Source organism: Meleagris gallopavo, chromosome Z (genome assembly GCF_000146605.3).
Source record: "Meleagris gallopavo isolate NT-WF06-2002-E0010 breed Aviagen turkey brand Nicholas breeding stock chromosome Z, Turkey_5.1, whole genome shotgun sequence".
Classification (NCBI taxonomy): Eukaryota; Metazoa; Chordata; class Aves; order Galliformes; family Phasianidae; genus Meleagris; species Meleagris gallopavo.
In genome coordinates, this window is record NC_015041.2 from 34,337,683 (window position 1) to 34,347,632 (window position 9,950).

General features: G+C 34.6%; 1 protein-coding gene across 1 annotated transcript in view; it reads left to right on the forward strand.

The window, feature by feature from the left end:
- VPS13A (vacuolar protein sorting 13 homolog A) overlaps window positions 1-9,944 on the forward strand; it is a gene marked incomplete at its 5' end in the record, with an annotated part of 68,961 nt that extends 59,017 nt beyond the window's left edge. Inside the window, 4 exons of the mRNA XM_010725764.3 lie at window positions 5,907-5,992; window positions 6,662-6,785; window positions 7,925-7,999; window positions 9,697-9,944. Coding sequence (XP_010724066.3) covers window positions 5,907-5,992; window positions 6,662-6,785; window positions 7,925-7,999; window positions 9,697-9,747 — 336 coding nt within the window. The remainder of the gene's footprint in view (window positions 1-5,906; window positions 5,993-6,661; window positions 6,786-7,924; window positions 8,000-9,696) is intronic.
- Window positions 9,945-9,950: the final 6 nt, after the last annotated feature.

Consider the following 9,950-nt stretch of genomic DNA (forward strand, 5'->3'; position numbering starts at 1 on the left):
AAATTATGATTGTATAGCTTTAATTATTTAATTATTCCAAGATCCGCCTGGCCCTATTTGAGCAGGAGGACTTGGACCAATCACGCCAGTCTGTAATTCTGTGAATCTGAATTCCAGTACTGCTATTGAAGACTCCAGGAACTACATGCTGTCCTTTCAATTAAGTCTGTCAAATTTTCTGCTGTAACCTGCAGAAAAATTTGATGATACAGCTTTTCTGGCATGTTTAGTTTTAGTGATGTGCAATACTTCAGTTTTTGTTTCCAACTTGCTGAGGTGAAAATCTGACTGTGCGCTTTTATGTTGTTCAGTACATCATTTTGTTTTATCAACTGAAGTTCTATAGTCTTAAGTCACTATAGATAAATACCATAGAATACTTCTGGAGTCATTTAAAAGACACTAGAAGTCACTGACAGAAGCTGAAGAGTTCTGCCAGAAATCACTGATTTTTGCCTCTCAGCAATTAATGCTGAAAGAAGGGCTTGTCTCATGCTTATATTCATTGTTTATTATCATTTTCCCCATGAAATCAGTGTTCTGTTTTTTTTGTTGTTGTTATAATTTTCTCTCTCATAAAGTGTGAGTTTGTAAGGACTTTTGTATAGTGCTGCATAAGGATTGTTCCTCTAACAATGCCACTATAGTTTTAAGCTCAAAGAGATATTGGTCCTCTAAATCAATTTTTCAATTCAGTTTCCTAATTCAATATAATTATAAATAAATATGTATTAAGCTTTCAGTTCAATGTACCTTTTTGGTCATGAAGCAAGTTTCATATCAGGTAATGAAATGTTTAAATGCATTATTCAAACACTTACATTTTAGTATTCAAATCCCAATCTGCCAAAAAAGAACAGCCAAGGGGTGGAAGAAGGTGTCATACTCCTTTATTCTCTTTCTGTCGTGTCTGTTGGACTTAAGATTGCATCAAATAAAAATGCCCATTTCCTCTAGTAGATCGGGCTAAAACTGAGATTTTATTTCTTAAATAATTCTTAATAATTCTTAAATAAATTATTATAGGCAGAAATACTTCCCAAGGTTGAAAATAACTTCTTTTTTTCCAACATTGTCCTGAACCTGATATCATGTATGTTATCTAGTTTTCCCATAGTTGAGTAAGAGCTTCATTTCCTTCCTTTCTAGGAAAGCCTTTTGTGTCTAGATTAAAGAGAAACCTTATCCACCTATACATACAAAGCTTAAATATAATCATGTAATCATTACACATCCCCAATCAGAAGAGTTGTATATACCTACAAGCTGCCTGAGACTGAAGTAATACCAGGTTTTTACAAATAACATGGAAGCTTGTGTGACTTATGCTTCAATCACAAGCTAAAATAAAACTTTGTGTACGCTTCACATGTATATATGCAGTACATATGGTGGAAATTGAAGTGTCCTAAACAAAGTATATACCACCTTGTTGGCTGTCAGAAAATGCAGAGAACTGCAATCTTTTTCCCTGATTCCCAGGTGAACCACTCAAGTGCTTCAGATGCTACATACTGAAGGATTTTGGTTGTGTTGGCAGAAAGCACTAAAAATATTTGGATGCAGTCATCAAAGTGAACTCATAAATTGGTATGGTTTCTCTGTTCTGTGCATGAAAAGAATTCTCCTGGTCAGTTTTTGATTAGAATACTAAGATATTCGCCCAGTTTACATAGGCAAATTAAATTTCTGTTGTGAAGGAAACAATCCTAAAAGAAAGATACTATCCCCATTTTTGTTGTCCTGCCTTAGGTAAAATGTTAACTTTGACCAAAGATTTCTCTTAAGAGAAACACACTGAGCTCTGGGTTAATGTTCAGCATGCCTGAGTGGAATCTTGAATTTTACAGGTCTTTTACAGATCTTGGACAAAAGCCTTAGCTTTTTTTTTTTCTTTTTTTCTTTTTCTCCAGTAGAGGGCATTGTACATTAGGACAGCTAGAATGAGAAGATAATAGATTAATTTCAGTTCTCATTAATAAAGGATGAGGTAGAGAATTCTGCACAGTAGAAAAATGAATGCTTTTATTCTGTGTTGTCTCTTTAACAACTTTTCTCCTTTCTTCACACAATTAAGCTAAATCTAACAAATGACCTAAATGCTACTTAGAACTAATATATCTATGGAGAATATTGGATATATAGTCATATCAAGCTAGCCTTCTGAAAATGGTAATTCTGCAACTTCTGAAGAAGTTAGTTTATGACTTGAGCTGAAAGATGAAGTCGATATTGAAGTTTCTAGCAAAAATACAATCAAGCTTTTTTCTCTACTCAAATGTTTTGTGTAGAATTAATTTTATTCAGTGTAGCTCACAAGATGCTATGTTTTGGATTTGTGATCGTAAGTGTTGATGAACACTTTTGTTTTATTTCTTCCTGACTGCACCTGTGGTGTCAAAGAAAGTCTTGGACAAAGTCTTATCAATTTCTCATGTCATCTCACCATGAAATGCACAAGAGGCTCGGAGGGAAGGCAGCTAAGACAGCTGACCCAAACTGACAAAAAAGACTGCATACCATCATACATTGTGCTTAGGAATGAAAGCTGGGAGAAAAAAGGGAAGGGAGAGGAGGTATTAAGGCAACTGTCTTCCCTCCCCCTGGGATTCCTACTGGCTTCTCTGGAATCGTGGCTGGACTTAATACAGTGAGGAAATAGACTGGCAATCTAAAAACCTAGTAAAAAATAAAGTTGATCTGAACATCCGTAGAAAAGGGTAACATATGCATAACTACTTTTTAAATAGAAAGGCTTTACAAACTTTTTACAAACTTTGTTCAGTTGTTCTCACATACTGCTATTAAATTTTGTAGAGCTGTAACCAGAAGTATCATAGATTTTAAATCTTGTTCCCCTACTTATTTTCCGCCCCCCTCCCCCACCCCATTTCTAATGTAATCAAAGGCCTCTGTGCTTCTTTTCCAGTGAATTAAGGGCATGTACTGTGGCTTGGAGTCTTTCTAAACACAGAGATGCCACTTTTAAACACTGGGCATATTTGCATTTCCCTGCACAGATGATCAAATTTACTATTAGTTTATCGCAGAGATATCTAATTATCTGAATTACAGGTAAGAATAATTTTCTAAAGAGTGCATTTATGCTTTTATTGCTGTGCATTTTACAGCTGCTTGAGTGCCCTTTTTCAACTGTTTCATTTAATTTCAAAGTGGACTCAGTGAATCAGAACATTCATATTATTCAATATTTCTTAAACTGAAGCATGGAAATTTTGTTTTAAAAATCAGGTTTTGATTTCTTACAGTAGTACAAGTGATACTGAACAGCGGTTAAGTAATGTTTTGTAGTTTTGCATCATCAAACAGTTGGTATAAGATAATTAATAGCTAGATACAGTGAAATTAAAATTCATTTATACATTCTTAGAGAGATAAATTTTTTATCCTTGTATGTTTGAGTTCCATGAGCTATTTTGCTGGCAGAGCATAGTAGTGCTTTTTCTGTGAGAATTATCAGCAGCAGATTGGTCTATCCTTCTATGGTGTATTTCATAATGGATGGGTGCACATCTAATGTGAAAAGAGATTTGCAAAAAATGAAAAACGGTAGAAAATAAACTATCCTAACTAACCATAGGCGTTGGTATAGATGCATATTTTGTATTTGCACAACACTTGTCCTGTGTTAATTTCCCAGTTAACATCTGCTGTCTACAAAACTATGGAACATAGATAATGTGAATTTATGATCTTTGACTTAGAGCTAACAATGAGTAGTAGTTTGATCTCAGTTCAGCTATCTAAATAGCTTTGTGCACCACATGCTTACAATATTTCAGCACTAAGTGAATCACTTCTTGTGAATTTCAGTAGTTTCTGTGAAATCTTTGGGACGTACATATAATCACTTTGTAGGAATTCAACCTCTCTGATGCTTAAGAACTGCGTTTACATAAATCATAATTCTCAGTTTATTATCATTAAACTGAATGAGTTACAGTGGAGCAACATGACTTGTCAAAAATTGCCTAGCAAGGTAGTGAGAAGCCAAAAAGAAGTAAATTTGTTCTCATTAGTCCAAATCAGGACTTACTCCAATGCTACACAAAAATTAAGAAAGTCTTGTTTTGTTGTGAAAGAAAGACTAGAGAACCTCTTCCTCATGATGAGACTAAATTTCTAAATGCTTCTCCTCTGTAGCTGCTGTTAGTAGAAGAGAGATACTGGTTATGCTCTGAAAGTGTTGGACCAGCAAGAGAAATTACTGGCCAACATTCTGAATATGTGCTGTGACTGTTACAAGCTTAAACAGCTGTTCAATTATCCTTTCTGCATTCCTGGAATAACATAGGAACTGCCTTGTGAGATAATTTTAAATTACTTAGTGGTCCAAGCTTCTACTTAATATGAGATGAAGGAAAAAACTTAAATCCTCTGCTGACAAAACTAGGCATGCATAGCCTGACTAAAGAGTTCTCAAAAAACTTTCTAGAAGAGAAAAAATAAAATATAAATTTCCAATTTACTAAGCTCTTAATTCTGCACTTGTTATGCCATTCATTTTTATGTATTCTCCCTGATACCTTGATGCTAACTTTTACACTAATGAACTTGAGCAGTGACTAAAACAGGGAGGCACATGATTGATAGTCATGATTTTGCAGCCCAGCAGGCATGGGGACAGGAAAATAATCTGAATTTTGAATTTGTTCATGGGCTTTCTGGAAAGATTTATTTAGGGAACCTGTTACTCAAATGTTCTTGTATTTCAGTAATGAAAGATTCAGCATCTTTGAGGGAAGGCATCATTTTTAGAAAACTAGCCAAGTGGAGTTATCTCTGCTGTCAGATTTCCAGTCTTAGTGTAGACTTAGTAAAGTGTCTTTATCACTTGACAGTGGTAAAGAATACTCTTTAAGTGTTCTGGCATTTTAAGTATTGTGACAGCTAACCTATGTTTTCAATATGCTTACAGTTGGCTGCTTATTAAATCATACTTGTTTATACAAATCTATTTTTACTTCCAATATAACAGATGGAAAGCAGACAAGCAGTTGAGGATGTTCTTTCTCTCAGACAAGATGCTCTGATCTTAATGTGATCACTAGCCTGATCAGTAATTGCCTGGAAAGTCAGAAATGTCTTGTTTGCCATGTCTTGTTAAAATTGCAAAGTTTCTGTTTAAAAAAAAAACAAAAACAAAAAAACAAACCACTAATCTGCTTTCACTGTGTTGTAAATTGGTTGCCTAGTAAGGAATATTCAGCTACAATATTAATACACATTGTGTTTTTTTGTTTATTTATGTGGTTTTTTTTAAGATAAGCAAGTTCAGGGAGAAATGAAAAAATAGATGGAAGTGATAAGTGTCACCTCAAATGCATCTTTAAATTTCATTGTGTGTATGGCAAGTAGGATTTTGCAGAGTTATGTATGGATTGAACCCAGGGTTAATGACTCCAATGTTTTGGAGTTGTTCCGTTGGTGGTATAGTGGTGAGCATAGCTGCCTTCCAAGCAGTTGACCCAGGTGTAAATTGATCTAGTTAACTCCGTGACAACTCCTCATAAAATTAAAAAATGAGTCTCCTTAGGTATATTTTAACTATACCCATTTTTTGTGTTGTCTTTGAATTTTATGAGTGGTAGTTTGGAGTGTGCTAAAAATATGTAATAATTACGTTGTTCCTTGCCACTTCTTGCTAGGATTGATTTCTGCTTGCATACTTGCGTTTCTAAGGACCAAATAATTCTGCATATTGTAAATATTAGCTATCACAGATCTGTTAGCCATTTTCTGAGTTATGAAAGAAGCCTTTTACTTAAGAGTATGTGGTATATGCTGTTACAACTTATTCTTCTGGGACATAATACATTTTAAACAAATAATAAACGCATTAGTTTATACTTGCATGCTCACCCTATAAAAAATTTGTCTCTTAGAAAATTGAAAATGGAAGATTTGCAAAACTCAGATATATTGCACATGCTATGGTCAACAGTACAGATCTGTTAATGGTGACAAAGAGGTAAGCAGTAATTACTATGAGTAATAAGTACGTAAACCTCTATCATTACAAATGTGCCTGTCTTCTTAATTCTTAATTCTTAATCAGTAACATTGCTTTGACATGTGTCATTACGTATGTGGATAGAATACTGGGGAAGGCACGCTTAGTGTGCGTTTTGTTAATCACTTCCACAGCAGCACTGTTCAGCACGAGAGTATGTTTTTTGAGTGTCATGATAAGCTTTCTATTTAAGGAGATGAAAAGATTGTTGGTTTTGTGATTTCTGTAGTTGAGCAAGATTTATAAATAAATCTGATAAGGCTGAGGTCAGTGGAATTGTGAGATTGTCTTAGATGTTGGCATAATGAAGGAAAATGCATAATCTAGGAACAGAAGGTCAGCAATGTATGTTTAATGGTTAAGTATCAAGTATCCTTCATAAATTAAGTCTGTAACTTTTTGCAGAAACACAGCTAGAAATATTGTTTTGCTTTTGCTATGAAACTATTTTAAATGAGAGCATTCAAAATTCAGACTTTCAGAAACAATCCTGTGGAGTTGTCATATCTAATTTGACATGAAATGTTTCAGAATGATGCCTCTAGTTAGAGGATTTAGAGTTAACTTGACAACTTTAGATATTTTTTACATTAATTTTTAAAGTATGAGTTTGTTTTTGTTTCCTAGTGGCGTCTTATTTGTGACAAAAGGAACATTTGGACAGTTGACATGTGAGTGGCAATACACTTATGATGAGTTTACAAAAGAACCATTCATTGTTGACGGCAGGAGATTACGCATTGAAGCAAAGGTATGTTAACCTGATTGCATTTGGTTTTCTTTTAGTGTTTGTTTAAAGAACTGAATTCCTGATATCTCCCCTCATTGAGATGTAGTTAGAGAAAGGTGTTTAAATAGTGGCATTGGCAACCCTTAGATTACGATTTTCTGGCTATTTTGAAGCAAAATGCTGACTTGGTGTTTGCAGCTGAAATTGTTCCTTGAGTCTCGGGTGTATTCTAGCTAACATATGCCAGTTTGTTTAAAATTTCCAGATTTCATACTTTTCATTGAAACAAACAAAGCCCTTGTTTCCCTGGTAAATTGTCAGTGGAAAGTAATAAAAGATTTAAGCACTGATAACTGAACCAGAGCCAACACTCCTTATAAAAAATAATTCCTTGAATTCTGTCTGAGATAGTAACTGAAATCTGAATCAGCAAGCTTACCTAACAGAGTTTTTTTTGTGTTGGCTTTTTTTCCTGCTTTCATTAAGTTTCATGTGTGTAATAATGCAATTTTCACTACCTGAGTTCACTTTTTGCAAATCAGTACTAGTAGAATCTCCACCCAAATAATGACTTGAAGACTAGTGAAAAGTTATTAATGTGGAGTACTGGAATGTTACTCCACACATACTATTATCTGCCATCTGTTCCTACTTTTTTTTTACAGCCCAGCCTTTGGTGGCTCCATAGCACAAAGAAGTTTGTTACCACTGGACAGTTCCAGTCTCCTATGTCTTTATGCAGAAAATAAAGTTTTTCAGGGTGTGTGCATAAGATGTGACATACTCAGATTAGTATAATAGACACATGGTTCTCTCTGAACTATATTTGCCTTAGTATTAAATAATTGGTGAGTAGTTCTTACATATTTTCATAGAATCACAGAATTGCTTAATTGGAAGGGACCTGAAAAATCATCCAACCTCCCAATTAGATCAGACTGCCCAGGGCTGCATCCGGCCCTGACCCTGAACACCATTGGAGGTGAGGCATGCAGAAATTCTCAGGTCATCCTGTTCCAGCACCTCACTGACTTCTATGTGAAAAACTTCCCACTGACATCTAATCTAATTCCGCTCTTTTCATTTAAAACCATTCCTTCTTGTCCTATCAATTTTAAAGAAAACAACTGATAATTCTTTTTCTTTTTTTTTTTTCTAAGGAACGAGTAAAGTCTGTGTTCCATGCCAAAGAATTTGGAAAAATTATTAACTTTAAAAGTTCAGAGGATGCTAAGGTAAAGTCAAAATATTGTCACAGTTATCCCTTGTAACATTTGGCTTAAAAAGTGAAAAAAATGTTCTTCAACTTGAGTTGTGAAAGGAACGTGTTCCTTATTATACTTAGAAAATTCTCATCATTCTTAAAATACGAATAATTTCCCTGTTATCTCTGATGAACATTAGTTCAATCACTTGATTGTCTGTTTGATAGATGCAGAAACAAAGTTTCTGGGAATGTAGGTAAGAGGTATGTGATTGTTTCTTTTTATTTGCGAGTGAACTGAAGTTTTTCAGTACAAACAAGAGTGCTCCAGAATGCACAGGGAATTCTTTAGCCTACTCAACACAAATTTCATGAAATGACTTTCTGTTTCCACACAGCCTTTACAGATGGAAATAGCAATGATCTATTCGGTACTGAATTTCAGAAATACTCAATCCAAACACTAAACTTTCCTACACTTAAATCTTAGGAATTACAACTGGTCTGCCAGACGGCTGATTTAACAGTATTGCCAACAAAAGTAAACAATCAAGAATATGAACTATAACATTAAATTTTGATAGAGTATTATTGGTGAAGTGCCCCCAGAGTTTAAGAATGAGCAAGAATCCTTGTAGAAGATAAAGCAGTTTATTCGATACATCACATTATCATTATTGGACACATTCTACATGATCCCTTCATTTTGACATCATTAATTTTCACTGTAGAAGACTTGTTCAGGTCTGCTGCCAGAACTACACAATAGCAGATTTGCTCAAGTTCTCTTATTTCTATCAGAGTGAATTGTTATTTTCACAAGCAATAAATTAATTTTGCATTTATACACACCAGTGGGATATGGATACAAAGCATACTGTGAAAGTTCCATTTTCTCAACAAGCTTAAGTTGCCTTTGTTTTTACAAGGGTAGCTTACAACCACAGTTGAGTGATATCTTTTGGCTCCTTCCTCAAAAAGCATCACAAATACTGTCAAGGTCCTGGAGGACCCCACACTGAACTGAGACCCAGGAATGTGTGTGGGAGGGGAATCCCAACTGTGCCTCAGCTATGCCAGGAAGAATACCAAAAATCAAATTTGTGCATCATATTATGTCTATTCTAAGTCTTAAGCAAGGAGAAGGAAGCTGGAAAAGCTGTGTGTACTTTAAAACAAACAAAAAAAAGCTTTACCTTTTTTAGGAAGACCTATCTACTTCATGAAACCAACAGGTCTGCAAGTATGAAGTTAAAAATGGTCACTGTCACATAGACTTGGTATGAATGGTGATTCTATCATAGTGAAGGAATACTTAACAGATTCATCAAAAATTATTGTGCAGTATTGGGATCTAACCTACGGAAAGAAAAAAAAAAAGGTCTTTGATAGTTGTTTCTGTGCCATTGAGCATTTTCACTTCTACAAATGTTACACTTATGCTTGATATATAGAGAAGAAATTGAGGCCTTTTAGCAATGGTAAAAATAAAACTGGTGTGTTTTTCAGTAATGGGTATGAGATCACTTCAGTGACACTGCTTCAATGTCACTATATGCCATTATCTTTTTCATGTGCTAACATAAGGGTTTATCATCTACAACAGAAAAACGTTAAAACTCAGGAAGATGACAGATAGTAAAGTGTCTGTCATCCTAATAACTTTTTCATCTTCTCTGTACGGCTTTTACTTAGGATACATTTTCTTTTTTTTCTTTTCCTCCACAGTGGATCCTTTCTAAATTGGAAGAAGTGAGAGAGAATCAGCTGAAATCGTAATGAATGGAGAAGCACCAGACATGAAGAGTACTGAGCAGCTACCTTCTAACTCCTCTTGAACAAGAAGAACTAATTACGTATCAGCAATATTTTACAAATAAAATGAAAAAGAGTAGGGAGATGATTGATGAAATTAATTGTCACACCAATTTATGGATATATCATAAAAAGAAAGCTATCATTAAGTTTTCAAAACCCTCAAA